Source organism: Acomys minous (genome assembly GCF_964271855.1).
Source record: "Acomys minous genome assembly, chromosome: 2".
Taxonomy (NCBI): domain Eukaryota; kingdom Metazoa; phylum Chordata; class Mammalia; order Rodentia; family Muridae; genus Acomys; species Acomys minous.
Genome location: NC_140484.1, coordinates 12902569 through 12924626, shown reverse-complemented (window position 1 = coordinate 12924626; position 22058 = coordinate 12902569). Strand labels below are relative to the sequence as shown.

Below are 22058 nucleotides of genomic sequence, written 5' to 3'. Positions count from 1 at the left end.
AGTGTCTCCTTTCTCCAGGGCCTGGGGACTCCACCTAGCCTCTCGGAGGCACCGCCCCTAGATTTCCTTGGCTCCATCCCCTTCAGAATATATTTGCATATTTCTCTGCCCCTGCTGCCCAGGTGCCAAAGTACGGGGCTCCGCCCCTTTCGAGCGTCATATCTGCATCGGCGGCGGCAGTGGCGAAGGGGGGGGGGCGTAAGGGAAGAGCGGGGGGGGGGGGGGAGGGGTGGAGCGTGGCCGTTGCCAGGCGACTGAAGACGCACCGAGCGCTGGGTTTCGGCGCCGGGCTGGCGATCAGAACAAACAAACATAAAAAAACCGTGTCGCCCTTTTAGACACTGGGGGCAGTGCACAGCCCCTTCGCCAGACTCTAGCCCAGTTTTCTGATCTCCAAGGCAGCCTTTGAGGCCGCCACCAAAGAGCGTCAGGATGGTGGAGGTCAGGAGTCAGCGCCCCTCTGTTGCTTCTCTCCTTCGACCTCTCCCTGTCATCTCTCTCCTACTGGAACTCATCCTTTATTACATTCACTAGTTCTGACCCTCCCTCACCAGCACCCCTCTCTAGCTGCACCCTCGCGCGCTTTTCTTCTTTGGCTTTTGTCCCCACTACTTCCCTCTTCATGAATTCTTAGCCCGCCAAAGAGTCTGTGACCCTGGACTCTGAACTGCAGGCGATACCTCGGAGAGAGGTTATTGAAAATGCCTCGTCCGACATACTTGTCACCCTGCTCACTAGCTTGTCCACCTGTTACTTCCTGATTCCCTAACATGCGATCGCCAGCTGCCACACACTTTCATCAAGGTCCTTCAGCCCATTGCCGCTCGTTGACCCTGTGCTAACATCTCATAGCCTCCACCCCTCACCTGTATTATGGGACACTTCATCTTCAGCCTCACTGATGAGGGCTCATTTCTGCATCCTTCAGTGACCTGCCTGTCCATTAGCTTTCTCATTTATAACCTCAACAGCCCTACATCCTTGCCATCACTTGACATTCAGAGTCCTTATCTCTCTGGTCTTATTTGAGTTCTTCATTGATCTACCAGAGCCCACTCGTACCTATTACACAATTTCCAGCCAGTATCAGCTACATAACTTGTGAGGCCCAGAGTAAAGTAAAAATTAAGAATTCTAAGACACCACAGCAGAGAGTTTAACCAAGATAGAAGTCTTCTGAGTACTTAATCCTGTTCTGCCAAACGGGCCCACACCTTGGTTCTAGCATGTTCTAAGCACCACTACGCCCCATACTATAGCTTCTTGTCTTTTTTATGCCTCTGCATCCCCTTCACCTTCTATCTCACCCATGCCTGGTCTCCCTTTGTAAGCTCTACTCCCCGTGCTTCCCGATCCCCCACATTGGCCCCACTTCCGGGTGCCGTCGCTCTCATCTCATGACTCCCAGGAGACTGTGGCCACGTTACTTTTCCCACTTCCTAGTCTCTTTCACGTCTCTTTGCTTCCCACCTTCTTCTCCTGGCCCTTCTAGCTCTCCTTTTTTTTTAAAATAAGAAATTACAAACATTTAATAGGTGGTAGAAAGAAAATGATGTTCTCTCAGCTAGCTCTCCTTTATACTCTGCATTGTTTGCTGTCAGTGTTTCCTCCTGCGCTCATTGCCTCGTCTTATTTTATTGTTCTTTATTCTCCATAAGTTCCCCCCCCCCCCCACAAGCTGATGATGCTCAGAGCCCAGGGCAGCTTGGAGAACCTGGGTGCAAACAAATCGTTAGCTGTTGGTCAAGTGTTGGCATTGATACTGCTCTCAAGGCCAGAGCGCAGAGCACTTGCCATGAATTGGTGCTTGTAGCTCAGCCTTTGCATCAACAAGATGGAGCAGCACCGCCACATTCGCTGAATATGGGGTTTCCTTCTTTGTGCATTTGCTGAATCGTGGTCTGTGTGATAATCTGCTTTTACTAAGGAAACCTCTGTTGAGTTTTAAATAGCGCTAAAGCTGTTATGGCAAGTGTTACAGGCACCACATCTATTTAAATCTCTAAGCAGTGTGTTTTGCTTGCGCGTCATGTGTAGGGATTTAATTAACAGCACAGTTTTTTTTCTCTCACTAAGACTATATAAAGTTTCCTCATATTGGGGAAGCTCATTGAAAGAAGAGGCAAACTAGGCTTCTTAGAATCTCCAGGGTGGATTAGAATTTTATTCTTATTGGGATGAAAGATCATCCCATTTGGTTTCTTTGATGAGCAGTGGGTGGCTGACGTTAAGTCCCCTTTGGTGTAGCCTATCAAAGCAGGATGTGGAACGCGTAAGTAAAGCTTGACTGCCGTATCTACCCTGAGAGGCATTGAGTGGGTCTTTGTGGCTGGCAGAACAGCAAACCCTTAGCCCAGCGCTCCATGCCCACAATTCGATCTCGGCCTCTTCTCCTTCTCACATCTCTCATACGTGGGCATCTAGGGCACTTGCCTGGTTGTGAGCTCTCCCACAGGCACCACCGTTTGCACAGAAGGAGCTTTTCTCCAGAGAATCCTTTCCGTCCATCTAGTGGCTTGAGTACCACTTCTTTCACCAAGTGTGCTTTATTCGCGCTGCTGGGAGTGAATCTCTTTTTAGTCTCTTAAAGAACATAGAATGCGTTTTAGGAAGGGACTGAATTCTCTATTTCTGTTACTGTAGAAGCATCCCCCACCAGCTAACAGAACAGAAATACCCCGTGGATGGGCTGTATATTATATTCCTTCCCTTGGTTGCCTTTATGGTCTACATTACAGAGCTCTCCTGTAGGTGTTGAATACATGCTCCTTGAATGAATGCATACATGCATTAACCAAACCTTCATCATTATTAGTGCTGCTGTGCTGTACCTAATAAGTGGGTGCTCCTTTTTGAGAGCAGCCATACCAAAGCACCACAAATTGGAAGGCTTCCCAGTTCTCAGTGCTGAAAGTCTAAAGTGAAGGTGTTGGCAGGGCTATGCTCCTTTTGAGGCCCTCACTATGTCCTTCTTTGTTTCTTCTCTGGTAGTCGCCAGCGGTCTTTAGCCTTCCTTGGATTGCAACTGTGGAAGCCCAAGCCATCTTTACAGCCTCTCTGTGTGTGTCTCTTTGTCTTTGCTCATATCTGCTATGGACGCCCATATGATTGAAGTTAAGGCTTATCTTACTTGGGTAGGACCTCATATCAACTAATTATAATACCATGTATTATACCATGCATATGTACTATGTAAGTACATCAGAGGATGAAGGAACCTTCCCAGTATATAGCTGCAGCATCTCTGCTAGCTTGTGGCTTTTGCTTTGCATGTGGTCTGGGATACCATCAGTCACGTGCGTGAGCATCTTTTTATTCATCAGTCACGTGTGTGAGCATCTTTCATTCTGGGGCAGCAACAGCCATGTGTGTAGGGGCTTTCACTCTGAGCTACCAAACAGCCATTTCTTGACAGGAATGGGGTAACATCCTTGATCTTTCTTTCAGGAAAAGACTGACAAACTAGTGCTGGAGGAAACTGCATTTGAAGAAATGGAGAGAGATTTTCAGGAGGTTCTCAGTGAACTTTCAGGAGACAAAAGTCTGGAAAAATTCAGGATTGAATATGAGAAGCTTCACGCTGTCATGAAAAAGTCTTATGACAACGAGAAACGTCTCATGGCCAAATGCAGAGAGCTGAACGCAGAGATTGTGGTGAACTCTGCCAAGGTTGCCACCGCGCTGAAGCTGTCTCAGGATGACCAGACCACCATCGCGTCTCTCAAGAAGGTCAGTGTTCTAGACACAGAGGAGCTTGCGTTTCAAAGGTCACATACTGACAGCTCTCTGGCTGGTAAGACATGAGTGATTAGATACAAAATGTACATAATGTAGATATTAATTAAGCCTGGGGAAGAGTATTGGCTTTGAAAGAGAGTAATTAACCCTGGTGAGGTTACATGTTGAAAACAAACGGAGTGCTTTCCCCTCTACTGCCTAGTTTGTGGAAAACAATGGGTTAGCCAAAAGACTTAGAGATAAAGTGCAGTATTGGGAATCGTAGAATGTTCTCTGCGATGCAAGGTGCTTATACACCTCTCTCTCTCTCTCTCTCTCTCTCTCTCTCTCTCTCTCTCTCTCTCTCCTCTCCCTCCCTCCCTCCTCTCCTCTCTCTCTCTCTCTCTCTCTCTCTCTCTCTCTCTCTCTGTGCATGTTTGTTAGCACGTGTGTACTTGTGTGGAGGCCAGGGCTTTACAGTTGTTTCTCAGACACTCTCCACCTTGATTTTAGCAATAGGGCATCTTACCAGCCACGTGCTTCCAGGTTAGACTAGGCTGGCTGGTTTAGCCCCACAGGTGCACTTGCCTCTGCCTCCCTAGCACTGGGATGGGAACTTGTGCTACCATTAGAACCTGGGATGTAATTTAGGCCATTGTGTGTTTTTGTGGCAAGCACTTTATCCACCAAATGATCATCCTAACATCTTGTTAAAATTATTTTTACATTTCTACTTTTCCTCTTGCACTAGTAGAGCTTGTTTTGAGAGTTCTTGGGGATAGTTTTCACAACCATTCCTTCCAAGGTCCTTTTCCTTGTCCCTTCACTGCCCCTTGTCCCTTCTCTGGCTCTCTCTCTCTCTTGTAGGAGAGCCAGAGATTCTGTCTAGGGAATCTGGAGGAAGGCTGCCTTCATCCGACACTGTGTTCTCATGCTTAAGAATGTTGTATTTTCTTGAAGATGAAACATAAATGTTCCCTGTTGATCTCAAAAGTCATAAGAGGCTGAGATATATTAATTTATAATTAAATCTCTAGCTCCTAGAAATAATTTATGAAAGTTTTAGGTGATTCCCTTGATAGTATGCAATCAGAAGTCATCTAATTCAAATTAACTTCTAAGACCAGTACAAGATAGGACTGACCCGGTTTCTTAGAAACCACTCTCCCGTAGCATGACTTTTCTCTACTGCCATTTTCTTCTTCTTGCTGGAAAAGTAATAGAAGGAAACTGTAATTCATTTTATAATTGGAAAAACAGTTTTCATTATAAACTTGAACACTGGGAATGAAAGTCATAAGTTGATGAAAATCTAATTGGTGAGATTGGTTTGGCTAAAATATTTTGCAGTCATATCCTCATTTATATACCCTTCTCTTGTTTTGCCCAGCTGTGCACTTGGTTGGAACCCACAAATTGACGTTTTGCTTTGAGTCACCAAGGGATGTGCTATGGTCACTTAAGAGGACTCTCTGCGTGCTATAACAGCAAGCTCGAATTTACTTTCTTCCGTCCATTTTATTTCTTGCCAACATAAAAGCTAAATATTTCATCTAAACGTTATAGGCTTTTATTTATCTAAAAGACTTAAATTCTGCTTGACAAAAATGTTTCAAGATAGTGAAGTGGCAGGACAAACTCAAGGTCACTGCAGACAAATGCTCAGGTGGTTCCTTTACTCCAGCTGCAGTCGGGGTGTGGTGTGTGTGTGTGTGTGTGTGTGTGTGTGTGTGTGTGTGTGAATGCTCCACATCACATTTCAGGGCTGTTCCATCCCCTGCTGTGGGGTTGATTTCCCACCATGAGCATGAACTTGTGTTTCTAAGAAAACATGCCAGCCAAAGACACACTGTGAGAGCCTCTTCCTCCTTCCCTCCCTCCCTTCCTCCCTCCCTCCCTCCTTCCCTCCTTCCCTCCTTCCTTCCCCCTCCCTCCTCTGCCTCTCCCTCTCCCCCCCCCTTCTCAAAAAAAAATCCAGAGGTCAAAGCACACCAACCATGCATTTGAGAGGTTCTGGGTTTGGCCTTCTGAAGACTGGAACACTCTGGCACCAGTGAGGGAAAGTAACCCTGTGGAATGTTCTAAAGCCAACTTTGGCATTCACACACACACACACACACACACACACACACACACACACACTTAAGTATTATGTATATATGTATGCTTGCTATATTAATGTGTGTGTATGTGTGTGGAGGTTTATGTATATAAATGTTTTTCAGGGTGGCCCTGAATTTGCTATGTAGCCAGGTCAACCTCAAACTCTTGATCCTCTTTGCCTTTACCTTCTTGGTGCTAGGATTACAGGCATGCATCATTGCACCTGACTAAAATATATTTTTCATTTGCAAAATTATCAAGAATTTTTTCAATCTATATTGATTTAGGGATTGGATCTGTGGTCATATAGAGATGTTCTAAAATAGAAATTAACCACAGAAGTGTTCATTTTAAGTTTTGTAAGTTTATCAATTTATCAGAAACAGTTCTTCCAGAGAGAGCAGTCCCCACAGAACCTTGCAGCTGCACTCTCTGGCTCTTCCCTGTTGGCTACTCACATTGAACAATTTTGCCAGTCCAAACTTTCTCATACCATGTAATACACATAATTGTTTCCTTGTAATTGACTTACCACACTGTAGCCACAGTGCTATTATTTGTGCTGGTTTATCTTGCATCAGGGAATCCCATTTGTCTTTTTCTCACTGATATTCTCTGGCTCGTCAGGAAATCGAAAAAGCCTGGAAGATGGTGGACTCGGCATATGATAAGGAGCAAAAGGCTAAGGAGACAATTCTTGCCCTGAAAGAGGAAATAGTGAACCTGACCAAACTGGTTGAGCAGGGGTCTGGACTGTCAATGGACCAGGACAGCAAGTAGGTCAAAATCTTCTTGATAGTGTGTGAACTTGCCTCTGCAAAGTCCTGTGTAGTGTGCAGCAACCTGCTGTGGGCTGGCGCCATTTGCCTGGGCTTGGACTGCTGCTCCTCTGTATCGCAAAACTCCCCTTTGTGGGGTTCCTAGAAACTGTTTCCTGTTTAGCCCTGTTTTATTTTTTAAAGTTTTTTTTTTTTAAACAAGACAGGGTTTCTCTGTGTAGCCTTTGCTGTCCAGGACTCACTTTGTAGACCAAACTGGCCTTGAAATCACAGAGATCCACCTGCCTCTGCCTCCCGAGTGCTGGGATTAAAGGAATGTGCTACCATGCCTGGCAAGATTTAATTATTTAAAAGTTTTTATTCGTGTAGGTGTTTTGTCTGCATGTATCTCTGTGTACCACGTGAATGCCTGGTGCCCATGGAATCCACAAGAGGGCATCAGATTGGCTGAGAATGGAGTTAAAGGTGGTTGTGAGCCGCTATGTAGGTTCTGGGAGTCAAACCTGGGTCCTCTGGAGGAACAGCTGGTGCTCCTAATCATGGAGTCACCTCCCCAAGCCCCCTAGGGTTTCTTTTTAAGACCCCCGTCTGTCCTCCCCTAAGATTATATTACATATACTTCTTTCTCTAGAAGAATCACTGCTACAGTTTGAGTAGAGATTTTAGGCTTACCTTTCTATTATTTTGGCCTCTTATTCTTTAATAATTGATGTTTTACAAGCACACTCCCCCACCCCCTACATAATTTATACATGCAATCTATGAGTTCATTTAGTGTGTGTTTAGGGAGGCCCACTTGGCAGTGGATAGTCTTATTAAGGGGCTTCTGCCAGAAGATTGACTCTCCCTCTCTCAGCAACCTCTGACCACCTCTAGCTCTTTGTCTGGGGGTGGGACCTTATGAGATCACCCCCATCCGTGTTGGCATGCCTATTGGTGTGGTCACCTTTCAGGTCTTGTTTAGGCAAACATGTAGCTGGCAAGTCCCGGGCACAAGCTTTCTAACCGTATACAGCAGACACTCTCTTGAAGCACACATCCTGCCTCTCTGGCTCTTTAAAATCTTACTACCTGCTCTTCAGCAAGCTTCCCTGGGCCTTCAGTATAGAGGTGCATCATAGATATATCAGTTGGGGTGGGACACCCCATGATCAGTTGTTTGCTGCGTTTTGACCAGTTGTGTTTTTCTGTGCTGGTTTCTGTCTGCTACCAAAAAAAAAAAAAAAAGTTGGTGAGGATGTGGAGAGAGAGGAACACTCCTTCATTGCTGGTGGGAATGCAAACTAGTACAATCACTTTGGAAAGCTATCTGGTGCTTTCTCAGAAAAATGGGAATAGGGCTTCCTCAAGACCCAGCTATCCCACTCCTTGGAATATACCCAGAAAATGCCCTACCACACAACACGGACATATGCTCAACCATGTTCATAACTGCTTTATACATAATAGCCAGAACATGGAAACAGCCTAAGTGTCCCTCAGTAGAAGAATGGACTAAGAAACTGTGGTACATTTACACTATGGAATACTACTCAGCTATTAAAAACAAGGAATTCCAGAAATTTGTGGACAAATGGATTGATCTAGAAATTATCATAATGAGTGAGTTCACCCAGAAGCAAAAAGAGACAAACGGTATATACTCACTTATATCAAAACACTAGTCCAAGGGATACGTACCATGAAAAACTTTACTTACCAAGAAAGTGGGTCAGAGGAGAGGACATCCTATTGAGACTTTAGGCGAGAGTAGCATGGAAGAATGGGGAAATAGTAGGACCCACAGGATCCTGGAAACCTACAAGAAGAACTTTATGACAGGCAGATCTGGGTCCTGGGGTCCTCCTCAAACTAAGGCACCAGCCGAGGAGAATATAGGCAGTAAACTTCAAACCCCTACCAAGACCTAGCCGATGAACGGATGTTCTCCATCGTTGAGTGGAGAGTGAGATCTGACTCTCACACGAACTCTGGTGCCCCTTTTCTGACCACGTCCCCTGGATGGGGAGGCCTGGCAGCACTCAGAGGAAGGTTAGCAAGTTACCAAGAAGAGACTCGATATTCTAAGAGCATATATAGGGGGAAGAGGTCTCCCTTAATCACAGACATAGGGGAGGGGAGAAGAGGGAAGTGGGAGGGAGGGAGGAATGGGAGGAAACAGGGGAAGGGCTAACAATCGAGATGTAATATGAATAAATTAATAAAAAATAAAAAAAGCATTATTGATGTGAGAGGAGAGCTACGCTTGTCTGTGGTGTAAGGGCAAGTGTGCAGAATGCACTTAAACTTGTATTGAAGGGAATGTTGGCCTCTCTGCTGTGTCCCTCCCCTCCATGACTGAACCCCATCTTTTCTACCTGCTCAGGGTCCAGGAAGGAACTGGGTTGCTCTTCACCCTGCCCCTTCTTCATTCCTCAAGCTTTGTCTTGTTGATTTGACTTCCCTGTGGCCTGTGCCCTGTTCTCTGCTGTTCCTGGTGGCAGCAAAACATCTCCCTGAGGTGTGTTTCTGCAGCACATAGGCACCTGTCTCCCATCCCTGCTTGGGTACCCATACTCAAAGGATAAAGGCCAGACTCCTGAACATGTCATTTGAAGCCTTTCAACTGTCTGCTGCAGTTTGCTCCTCTGGCCTCATGCTGAGCCATCCCTCCCTTGTTGCTGGTACCCCCATCTTTACACAAGCACATCCCCCCTATGCTGAAGATGTTTTCTCCATTCTCCCCTTGGTAAACTCCTCTGGTCCCTTAAAACCCATCTGGAACACCATCTTTTTTTTAAAAAAAGATTTATTTATTATGTATACAGTGCTGTGTCTGCATGCACAACTACATGCCAGAAAAGAGCACCAGACCTCGCTGTAGATGGTTGTGAGCCACCATGTGGATGCTGGGAATTGAACTCAGGACCTCTGGAAGAACAGCCAGTGCTTTTAACCTCAGAGCTATCTCGCCAGCCCTTGGAACACCATCTTAACTGTGTTGTAATCAATATTTCTATTCCACCTCTAGCTCCCAGTGACTAGGCAGGAAGGGCTGCTGTGTTTCCAGTTTCCATAAGATCCAACATATACTTCCGTGTGCCCCTTTGTTACATTGTATTGAAAGGATTTGTTAAGATACTTCTGTGCTGGTTAGTTTTGTGACTTATTTGTTCATTTAATCAATCAACTTGGTACATCTGGGAACCTTAGCTGAGAAAAAGCCTAGGCTTGCAGGCAAGCCTCTGGGAGGTATTTTCTTGATTAATGATAGATACGGAAGGGCCCAGCTCAGTGTAGGTGGCGTTGACCCTGGGCTAGTAGTCTTGGCTTGTAGGAGAAAGCAGGCTAGCCATGAGGAACAAGCCAGTAAGTAGCCCTGTCTCCATGGCCTCTGCTGCAGTTTCTGTGTCCAGGTTCCTGCCTAGAGATCTTGCCCTGAATTTCCTTCACGATGGATTGTAACCTGGGGGAGGGGGTTTCTGCCCCCACGTTGCTTTTGGTCATGGTCTTTATGACAACAGCAGAAAAACAAATGAGGACGACATCTTTACCCATTTAAGCTGTGAACTCCCGAAGGAAGAGACCGTTTTAAGTCATGCAAGAGTCTGTCTAGCACAGGGCAGGCCATGCAAAACCTCACACCAGGAGCAGATGCGTCTCCTTGGGCACCCTTAGCCAAACCTAAGGTGCTCTTTCAGTCTCTTGTTTTCTTGATCTGTTGGTCCAGCTTTGATGTTGTATGTACAGGCGCTAGGGAGGGAATAGGAAAGTCAACCACATGCTCCCTCTAGTGATGGGCTCATGGAGGAAGAAATGGTGAGCCATGGGAGGGGACTGACTCAGACAGCAGGCAGTGGAAGAGGTGAGGAGGAGAGAGTGTAAAGCAGGCGCAGCTTGGAGTTGGAGCCTCAACCGTGTGCTCAGTAGGAGCTCGCTCTCTTCAGATCAGCCTCAGAGTTGCAGTGTCATTTCTGCAGATGCGCTCGGGCAAGGGTTTGAAGGGCCCGTATTAAACATTTATGTTATATCAAGGATGCTGGTAAATGAGCGCTGTCAAATGCCTGTGTGTTGAGGCATCGCTTGATGACTGTCAGCTGCAAGGACCTGCGGGGCGTTTCTCTTAGCTTTTTGCTGCCTCCCTCCGGGTTTACCCTGCTGCAGAAGCCCCATCAGACACAGAGCTTCACACTCCACAAGCACTAAATTCTGCAGGAAGTCATGGCCCGTCAGATGGGACGGGCTTTGTCACGTGGAGCGATTTAGTTTACAATTCAAATCAATGAATATTATCACAGGCTCTCCAAATCCCAGCAGCACGCTGGGTTTGTTCCAGTTTGTTCTGGGGGACATTTTCTCTGGACTGCACCCCTTGAGATGAACTCATTTCTTTGGCTGAATGGGAAGAAAATGGCAATGCGTACTATTTGGTTATATTTATGCTTTATTTTAGACATTTTGGTTGTCATCATAGTGCCCCAGTGGATATGTTAGATAAATAATTTCCTAAATTGACATCTCCTTGGGGCTCATTATATGAGTTGACAATAACAATATGGTTTTATTGTAACATTCAAATAGCACAGAGGTACCGAAGAACCCATGCCTCCGATTTCCCACCCAAAAATCCCAATTCTCAGAGATAACTGATAACATGACCAGTTTTAGAAGTGTCTGTAGAATACACACAGAGAGAGAGAGAGAGAGAGAGAGAAGAGGAGGAGGAGGAGGAGGAGGAGGAGGAAGAGGAGGAGGAGGAGGAATACACAGTATATTTTACTAAAAATAAAAAGGATCTTATTGTATTTATAATTTTGTCATTTCTTTTCAATAAACAGCCCCCATGTTCTCACCCACTGCCTGAACAGTGCGCACCATCGACCTCACGGGAGGACAGGCTTGTTGGGAACAATAGGAAGGACCCCTGAACAAATGGCGACTAGTCTGACTCCCGCGTTCTTTCTTTTCAGCATCCGTGACTTACTGAAGTTCAAAGAAGAGGTGACAAAGGAGCGAGACCAGCTCCTGTCAGAAGTAGTGAAGTTGCGGGAGACCCTAGCTCAGACCGCCCAACAGCAGCAGGAAACCGAGCGCGCCAAGGAAGAGGCGGAACTCGTCATCAATCAGGTCTGCTCACCGTGTTCCGGAGGGCGGCCTGTCTGTGTGTCCCCTCCCATCTAGTGCCTCTCTCAGATATGACCCGTTATGGACAAACCAAGTGTCTTCTCCTCTGACTTGCTTCTCTGGCCCTGACTCTTGGGCCCATTTTGCCCGGGGTTCTGTCTGAGCAGTCACTAAGTCCGTGCGTTGGCTCTGCCCAAGGTTTGGCGTCAAGTGGGTGTCCCTACACCAGACAAGAAATCCTTTAGCCTTCTTCTCCTTTATAATTCACACGATAAATCACAAGAGCAGACTCTTAACGAGAAAATGACATTTTTTTGAGCACAAGAGAAGGATTTTTCACAGACTTTGGACATCAAGTAACCACGGTGCTTGACTTTGCAACATTCGGGATCAAGCACAGAATTTCTTATTTCGGGTAGCCGGCTCTTCCTAGTGCGGAGCTTGATAGTCGTGCTATCTGCGTTTGCTTGATATTTATAATATCACCTATGAATTTGTTGCCTTCAGCCAGGGTGGAGCTTTTGGTGTCAAGGTCCTGAGAATCAACCCAGAAAACCCTGACCCTGTGAACTTTGGGGCCCACCGTGACCGTTCCACAGAGGCCTGCTCAGTGGAAGCACGCCGCAGGCCACGTACTGCCTGTGCTAAACTTGTCTGATGGAGACCCGGCCCTGCCACGGCTCATCTCCTTTCCTCTCTGTCCCGCCCCCCCCCCCCCCCCCACAGTTCCAGCAAGAAATTCAGCATCGTCAGAATGAAGCTTCCAGAGAGTCCCGGAAGAAGGAGAAGCTGGAGAAAGAGCTCAAGCAGGTCCAGGTGGACATGGACAGCCGGCAGGCGGAGATCAAAGCTCTGCAGCAGTACATGCAGAAGAGCAAGGAGGAGCTGCAGCGGCTGGAACAGCAGCTCAAGGAGCAGAAGGTGAACCGTAGCCTCCCCTCTGCTCCTCCCTCCTCTTTCCCTCCTCCCTCTCTTTCTTTCTGATAGGTTCTTACGTAGCACAGGCTGGCCTCAAATTCAGTATGAAGCTTCGGATGGCCTTGAACTTCTGATCCTCCTGACTCCCAAGCCCAGGTGCGAGGATTGTGGGCAGGCACCATTTACACCTAGTGGGTTTGATGCTGGGGACAGACCTCGGGGCCTTTTTGTATGCTAGGCAAATCCTCTACCAACTGCACTGCAGCCCAAAGCCCACATTGTTGTGATGTTTCCTGGAAAATAGGTACAAGTCAGTAGTCAGGATAGGATCAGGCTACTTACTGTTGTAACTGGGCTTTTTAAATTTAATTTAATTTATTTTTTTTAATGTACTGGAGTGTTTTGCTTGCATGTTGGTCTGTATGCCATACTGTATGTATGCTTAGTGCCCTCAGAGGCTAGAAGAGTGTGTGGGATGGAGTAATGGAGTCCCTGACAGCTGTGAGCTGCTATGTTGGTTCTGGGGAATCCAACCTGGGTCCTCAGGAAGAGCAGCCTGTGTGCTCTAATCACTGAGAACCTCATCTCTCTAGCCCTGATGATTATTTTAGGATATTTATGAACTATTATCTTGCTTCCAACCCCTATAAGTATTTTTTTCCTCCTCTTTTTTTTTTTTTTTTTTTTTTTTTTTTTTGAGTTCTGGGGATTGAACATAGGAGTTCACACATGCCAGGCAGGCCTTCTACCGTTGAGCTATATCCCACCGTTTCTTTCTTTCTTTCTTTTTTTTTTTTCTATTTTTATTTTGAAACACGGTCTCCCTAGGTTGCCCCCTTCGATCTTGGACTTGCCATTCTCCTCCTCTCGTGTCTACAAAGTGGCTGAGTCAGTTAGCATGGCTGGGTCTGTATTAGTTTCTTTGAAGCTGTTCAAGGATGGACAACGTACGTGTAGACAAGCATGTATGTCACAAGTGTGCAGCTTCATGTATTTCCAACATGCCTTGTTCACACGCAGGCAGCTCAAGAAGCAGAGCGTTCCTAATACCCCACAGGCCCTGAGCCTCTTCTCAGCTGTTTCTGCATCTTTTAAACTCTTAAGCGAGTAATAGTTTTGTCCAAGCTTTACAGAAACAAACTGCAAACGGGGTATATTCTCTGGGGTCTCGCTTTTGCCATGTTCTGTTGGTTTTGCAGTCACCATGTAGATATGGATGGACCTGTGGTGTCCAGTGTGGAAACCATTAAGCCACATGTGACGGTTTGCATTTATTAATAGCTTAAAATTCAACTCAACTATTTTAAGTGCTCAGTGTGGCTAGTAGGGACTGTATTAGCACAGCCTGATAGCCCTGACGTCATCATGTCCCATCATGTCCCTTGAACTGGCAATCCTTTTGACCCAGCCTTCCAAGCACTGAGATTACAGATATGTGATCTTTTTTTTCACTCCCTAAAGAAATAATACATTTAGTTGGAGAGTCTTTTCCTAAAAATATTTTCCTTTATTAAGTTTGTTTCTAAAGACTTGTCAAGGCACACAGCACTTTTCTACTTAAAAAGTAGATATTAGATTACATTTCTTTGTCATTTGTGCCTTATTAATTTTATATAAAGCCAGCATACCAATGGATAATACATGGTGTGCAGTCTCCAAGAGGGACAAAAATCCACGAGGCCTCTTTTAACATGAAATTGAAAAAAAAAAAAAGACTTTGGACACCCAGGTAAAACAAAGGTTTTGAATAAGCAGTGTCTAGGGTCCACCTAAAACAAATGTCATCTTTAGCTCAGCTGGTCCCATCTGGTGGTGAATTGGATGCCTATCTCTATGTTTTTGTTTTCACGTACAAGGAAGCTATATTTAAAGCGAGTGCCTGGTTTCCCCCTTTCTTCCTTTAGCTCATTTGTTATCCTTCACATCTGTGGTATTTTCCCAGCAGAAACGGTGTCTTCAGGTAGAATCCTTTGTTGTTTTAAACCATGTCTGCTCAGAACAGGCGATCAGTCACTCCACCGCTGCGCCCCAGTTTCCACTTAAGTTGGATTAGAGAGGAATTGTCTTTGGGTTGGTGTTGGGGGCCGGGTCTGCTGGGGGAGGGGGGATGTTGGAAGCATGTTAATGCAGGATTTGCTTCTGAAGACGCAGCTTCAGGGCCCCAGAGCTGACAAAACCCATTTAAATCTCCAGCTCATTTGCAGTGATTATAGAAATTGTTGCGTATGCAAAGCCTGCCAAACGGCAAACAGGCATTAAAATATTTATCCACCACCTGTGAACAAGACTTCCCAAAGGCTCTCAGGAAAAAAAAAAATCACGTTCACTGTGTTATTCGTTAGAAGGAGTCGTTTTCCTCAGCCATTTAATGTTCATTATATTTGAGTGTGTTAGTGCCTTCATTGGGGATAAAGTAAAATTTCTGCAAGACGAAAAAGGTGTCTTCAGGGGCCTCCCGTGTACGCACATGCAGACGCCGTCGTCAGATTAACGGGGCATTAACCAGCTCCCTCACTCCCCACCTTTCAGATACTGAACGAGAGAGCCGCGAAGGAGCTCGAGCAGTTTCAGGCGCGGAATACGAAACTCCAGCAAGAGAACGAACAACACAGCTTGGCTTGTGAACAGCTCTCCCAGGAAAACCAGCAGAAGGCCCTGGAACTCAAAGTAAACACCCTGTGCATGCCTGGTCCCTAGCGCTGCGTCCTCAGTACCTGTCACCGCAGGTTTGCTTTGCCATTGGAGCCCTTGTGTCGGCTGAGAGCCTTGATACAGAGAGGCAGGTGCGAGCCCACAGCCGTAGTCGCGGTCACTTCAGGCCCAGAAGCCAGGAGCCTGATGACTTCCTCTCTTATTTATAAAACTAGTCATATGCGTATTAAAATGCTTTCTCGAGCAAGGTCAGATGCTCATCTCTGTAATTAGACCTGCAAGGAGCCAGTTGCCCCCAGCTGGAATTCATTCCTACATGCATAATGGAGACCTCAGCTTAGGTTTTACTGTTTGTAAGGAGAAGGTAGCCTGGGAGAGCTGGGCATAGACTGTCACCGTAGGGATTCCAGCATCGTGGAATTGTGTTTTTTTGTTTTTTGGCTTTTCCCCCCACTTCTTTCTAATGCCTGTTTCAAACTTTCTTCTTGTTCTCCCTTCCCTCATGAAAGGGTGCTTGCCAATGAACTCTGGGTACTCACTTGACACTAAAGTCTGTATCATGTGCCTTTGTGATTAGCAGATAGCTTTACATTTTTCTCTTCGGTTCTGAAAGGAAAATACATGTTCCCTGTTTTTATTATATATCTGGATACTGGGCATAAAATAAATGGCCTATGAAGAATAATGTCTAGATGTGAGTAGTGAGCCAGAACTTTTTTTTACTTAATTATTTTATTCAGATTACAACTCAATTGTTATCCCACCACTTGTATCCTCCCATTCCTCCCTCCCTCCTGCTTTCACCCTATTCCCCTCCCCTAGGTCTAAGACCGAGGGGGACCTCCTTCTCCACTACATGGTCATAGGCTATCAAATCTCATCTTGGTAGCCTGCTTATTCTTTCTTTGAGTGCCACCAGGCCTCTCCACCAAGGGGAGGTAGTCAAATATGGGGCACCAGAGTTCATGTCCGAGTCAGTCTCCCCTCCCCCCACCTCCGGATAATGTCCTGTCCATGGGCTAGATTAGAGTAGGGGTTCGATGTTTACTACTTGTATTGTCCTTGGTTAGTGCACTAGTTTGAGCAGAGCCCCCTGGGCCCCAATCCACCCATCATGATGCTCTTCTTGTAGGTTTCTAGGACCCTCTGGGTCCTTCTATCCCCACATCTCCTATATTTCTCTTATTAGAGTCCCAATAGGATGCCCTCATATCTATCCCAATCTCCTGGTAAGTGAAGACTTCCACGGGACATGCCTTTTGGGCTAGTGCCCAATTATAAGTGAGTATATACCATGTGAGTCTTTCTGCTTCTGGGTTAACTCACTCAGGATGATCATTTCTAGTTCCATCCATTTGTCCACAAATTTCAGGATTTCCTTGTTTTTAATAGTAATATTCCATAATGTAAATGTAGCCACAGCTTCTTTATCCATTCTTCAACTGAGGAGCCAGAACATTTTTTTTGTATTACAGTCTCTTTTGAGAATCTGAAGAGGACACGCACGCACGCATGCACACACGCATGTATGCTGGATCTTTTTCTGAATGCATACCCCAAAGAGGAAACATTGTTAGGATTTCTCTGAAGTGTAACCATGGAGTCTGGATTAATGGCCATGTAGTTAAGACCATTGAAAAAGGCTTTAAGGTCAGCCAACTTGAACCTTCTAGGGTCTAAGGCTAGGAAGAGTTACAAGAGTCTATGGTGACTTGACTTGAAGTTTGTTCTTTGCGACAGTGTAGTAAGTTGGAGCTGACATGAAATGGTCACGTAAGTCAAGATGATGTATTAACCCCTGAGGTGAAATTATAGCAAAAAACTAAAAAGTCTCACTAATTTTGTTCTTTGACAACATGATGAGACATGTGGAAAAATCGATGACTTTGGTTACATCCCTAAATTAACGGGCTTATGTTTCTAGCAATTACACAGTGATATCATGCATAGCTAATTTTCTCCCTTCCTTCTCCAGAGTTAAGCTTGCAGAAGAATCCTGAACTGCCTTTATAGTTATTTTTCTTAGTTATTTAAAGTGGGAAATTGAAAGATAAAACTTGAAACATTTTCTATATTGCCTGCGTTTATGTCTGCACACCTCATGCATGTCTGGTGCCAGAAGATGATGTTGGGTCCCTGGCACCGGAGTTGCCATGCGGGTGCTGGGAATCAAACCGGGGTCCTCTGGAGGACCAGCAAGCGCTCTTAACCACTGAGCCATCGCTCCAGCTCTTGATGGCAACATTTCTTTAAAAAGTGAATTTAATTTAAAATAAAAAAACCCTGCAGGCCTGGAGAGTTCCTTTGCTGGGATTCTTCTCTGAGACCTTTGGCCATTGTGTGGATTTGCAGACTCATACCCTTTGAGGAAGGGTGATTCTTTTCTAGTGCATGTGACTGGGCTACGATGACCCCGTGGCCCCGAAAGAATGTTTAAATATTTCATAGCAATTTAATAACTTTCTCAGAGAGATCACTCTATAGGTCTGTGAAAACTGCCAATCAAATACAGCATTTGTATGCAGAGCTCATGCCTTTGTATGTGCGTAACTCAGTATTCTTGCTTGATTTTATAAATAGGCGGCAACTTAAAATGTAAGATTTTCATCAGCCCTATATTATTTTTATTTTGTGCACGACATACTTTCTACATGGGACAGAGGCCTTCAATTTCTTTCAAAACTGAACGTGTGTATTTTGATCCATTTCTATGGCACAAGTGCCCTGACACGAAGGAGTCTCTTTTTATTGGCTCTGAGTTCACCATAGGCGGTCACTGGCTTTGTTTTTTTTTAAATCTGTCTGGTATCCTAGCTAATTCTCTCTCCTGATACAGGCCAAAGAGGAAGAAGTCCACCAGATGCGCCTTGACATCGGGAAGCTTAACAAAGTCAGAGAACAGATCCATAAGAAACTGCACCTGATTGAAGACCAAAAGGCAGAAGTGGAACAGTACAAGGAGACTCTGAAGAACCAGATCCTAGGGTTAGAGCGAGGTAAGCAACCATGTTCTCACTGATAAGCATCTTACTGGTGACTATTGCCAACTTGCAACCCAGGACTCTGTGTGTGCCAGCGGACTGAGCCACGCCAAGTGACGTTAGATGACATTTACACTGGAGGGGCCACCATTTCCAAGACCTTAACCTCTCTTTGCTGAACAGATTCTTCCGTAGAGTCTGTTGGCCCCAGGTGAATCTAACCTAAAATAGTGTTCAATATTTGCCACTGAAATAAATAACCTCTAAACACTTAGATCTTTCTGTAGAGGCCGAGAGATATGTTGAAATGTATGTCCTTGGTTAATAAGATCTGGGGTTGGTTGTATTTCACATGTATCTAGCACAGAGAAAGAGCTTACTAAATGTCACGTGTTATTTATGAACAACAATCTAATTAAAAATGTGGGATAGTGCTGAAATCTGGTGTTTCAGAACCAGCTCTGGACCTGGAGAGAGAGACTCTGGGTATGAATTCTGTGTGACATAGGAACATAGGTGTCTTCATGATTTCTTCACAGGCCGCTATGTGCCATAAATTGCTGAAAGACTGGTATAAAAGCGCACACTGCCTCTCTGCAAGTTAGGCAAAGTCTAGATCTCTGGGCTTTGCTGTTAGACACACTTCTCAAGTAGGCTTTAGAAAGTCCAGCTGTTTTTTCCTTCCAAGGCAGTGGAGGGGTGTGATCTTGGGAACTTCTCCATGTATCGGTCTGTAAAGTGGTACAGACCACGAGCAAACATTGGGTGTGTGGAAGACCTTGCCTTCAGGGCACTAACAGTTTATAGCTTAAAGTCTTCCATAACAGAAATGAAGAAAAATGGAATTTTAGAGTATGTCAATGGCCAAATGAGACAAAGAGAGTCCCAGGTTTTAATTTTAGTATTTTTGCTTGCCATAATTGCAAGCTTTGAGATCATTCTGTTGTTCTCTCTTTCTCTCTCTGAATATATATATATAAAATGGTGTTTTACCTAAATATCTGTGTGCCCTTTGGGTATCTGGTACCCTCAAGGGCCAGAAGAGATCCCCTGGGATGGAGTAATAGGCTGTTGTGAGCTGCCGTGAGGGTGCTGGGACTTGAACCTGGTTCCACCTGGAAGAGCAGCAAGCACTCTTAACCACCAACCCAACTCTCTAATCCCCCTACCCCCCTGCCCAGATAGTTTTAATCTATTGAGCAGAGCATTGGATCAAATTCTTTCCCCATTAAGTCACATGTATGGAAGCCAGCATGCCTCTTTTTTGGGTTATTTCATACGTACCATTGACAATATCTTTTTTAAAAATGATTTTTGTTTGTTATAGCACTTTACCATATTGCCCAGGCTAGTCTTGAGTTTCTGGGCTGAAGCAGGTCCTCAGCTCTCTCAGCCTCCCAAATAGCTACAGCTGTGTACCAGTGCGACCTGTCTCTCCTGGTGCACCCAATCAAGAGCAGCAGCAGCCGTAATGGTTAGGAGCATGGGCCCTCTCCCCGTTAGGATTTCCTACAATAATATCCATGGATTGATCTGCAAATCTTCCAGAATTAGTAAGAGACTTCAATAAGGTGTTAGGCTATAAAATATATGTAGCTACCAGTAGCATTTTATGCAGGAAAATTACCTAGAATTGTCTTCCACAGTAGTAACCAAAGAAATAAAATATCTAGAAACAAAGTTACCAACGCGTCTGTAAGAATTATATATACAAAGTTACAGAATTCCACTGAGAGGCATAAAGGGAGACTTGAAAAATGGAGGGAGGTAAGAAGTTCCAGGTCGTTACATTTCGTATTTCTACCTACAGATGGATAACAGAAAAGATCTGAACAGCACAAAGACCTTTGGCAGTCAGTGGGTTTAAGCTTTCAATCTCACCCTTGCTAACCATTGGCTCTGGGGCTGGCTTAGTCTCTTTCAGCTTCCTTTTCCATCTCTTTAGTGGGACCAGAAGATCTGCATCCTTGAGCTAGAATGAAGGTCACCTGTGGTAGTTGCACAGCTATAGCTGAACACATGAAACCATTTTTCTTTCTTTCTTTCTTTCTTTCTTTCTTTCTTTTTTAAAATCACCTTGGTTTAGTTATATTCCCCCTTGGATCGCCTCTACATTCATTATTATTTTTCTGCCTGGCAATTTAGAGGTGGAGTCTTCGAAGAAGCAAGCGGAACTTGATAAGAAGGCAATGGACGAGCTCCTGAGAGAAAGGGACATCCTAAACAAGGCGAGTCTGTCACAGCGACACTGGTAAAGGACGCCTCTCTTTCACCCGGAAGTAACTGCTCATAATGAGTTATATGGGGAAAGGAAACTCAGGAGCAAACGGGAATGGATTAGAATAAATAATACTGTCTCATTTTCCTCCGAGCAGCTGCGTGTATTCCACCATTGTCTGGCCCAAATTGAAGCTGCATTATTACCAGCACAAAAGGACTTGGAGAATTAACATACAACCCAGAGGGGAATTCAGGGTGTTTTTGTAGACTTTGTTCTCATTGCTGTCGTGTGCTCCTTGGCATCCTTAAGTAGTTGATCAAATTTTCTTAATGTAATAGCTATAATCAACAATCTGGCTAATCCCAAAATTACAGGTGTGAGCACTAATTAAACTGTACCTTGGAGGTGTTAGGTTAAGGAAAATGACTAGTTGGTGATGTAAATCTAGTCTTTCCTCCGTGTGTCTACAAACTTCCACCGAGTGCAGTATTTCACTGGGTTCAGCTCCCTCATGCTCGCTGTTCTTGTGGTGCTGGGGATGGAACCCAGGGTGTTACAGGCTGTCGGCTTTGGTTTTGGTTTCTCCCCCATGTCTCTTCTGCTCTCTTGAGTTCATGGTGGTCTACTGCCAAGGGATGGGTTGGGGAAGGTTTTCCAGACTCTGAGCTTCCCCATAAAGGCAGGACTCTCTCTGTTGTTCTCTTTTGAATGGGTTCCTCCCCGTGTTGTGCCAGACTTCTGAGGGTTTTCTCCTGGGAGGGAGGAGTGTCAGGCCAGACAGCAGGATGGGTTCAGCTCATGGAGGCAAGAATACCTCTGTGTGTTCTCAGAAAACAACAACAACAACAACAACAACAACGTTTTAATAGAAGAGCCAACATTTACACTTGAGGTAGATGAGAAAATCCTTAGGAATAAGAGATGAGATATTTCTATGGAAAACACTCAGTAAGAAAATTATTGAAGTCTCTCTTCCAGTAGGTCTATAAACTATCCTTTATTCTGTGCAGACTTACAGGCAGTGAAATATTCTACTGGATTTAGTTGCTCCCTTTCTCTTTTCTTGTGGTACTGGGGATCGAAACTCAGGGTTTCACACACACACGCTGTGCAAATGCTGCAGCTCCAGCTCTGGATTTAGTTTTTAAATTTATTTATTTATTTATTTATTGTTACATCCCTCACATTGTATACATCTTTGTAAATAGCTAGTGGGCTTTCTGCCACAATAGGACATGCAGCCGCAAGAGTTATTTTACATTTCTTTGTTTGGTTTGATTTATAGGCTTTTTCTTCAGGGTGGGGTATTGTGCGCTTCACTTTCCTCCCCAGGCCACTGCCTGCCTGAGACTCAGTAGGTATACAATCAACTTCATTGACTAATAAATCCTTTCCTCACTGATTTGAAATGCCAATCTTCATTGAAAGAAAAGAGTGACATTGTTTTGACAGGCAGCCCGATGCATCGATTTATTGCTTTAGTATTGTGTGGAAGTGGCATTTATAAAACAAATGCTTAGCCTAGGACCTGCAAAGCGAACTGACCTTGTGTCTTTTCTACATCATCATCCAGCTAATGTCTCA

The 22058-nt window shown here is 45.0% G+C and overlaps 1 protein-coding gene across 1 annotated transcript in view; it reads left to right on the top strand.

Annotated features, from left to right (window-relative positions):
- The first annotated feature begins 260 nt into the window (after positions 1-260).
- The window catches only part of CFAP58 (cilia and flagella associated protein 58), a 98484-nt gene continuing 76686 nt past the window's right edge, over positions 261-22058 (top strand). The window contains exons 1-8 of the mRNA XM_084773025.1: positions 261-441; positions 3448-3729; positions 6448-6596; positions 11549-11705; positions 12429-12623; positions 15150-15287; positions 18109-18268; positions 20399-20481. Coding sequence (XP_084629151.1) covers positions 433-441; positions 3448-3729; positions 6448-6596; positions 11549-11705; positions 12429-12623; positions 15150-15287; positions 18109-18268; positions 20399-20481 — 1173 coding nt within the window. The 5' untranslated portion in view covers positions 261-432. The remainder of the gene's footprint in view (positions 442-3447; positions 3730-6447; positions 6597-11548; positions 11706-12428; positions 12624-15149; positions 15288-18108; positions 18269-20398; positions 20482-22058) is intronic.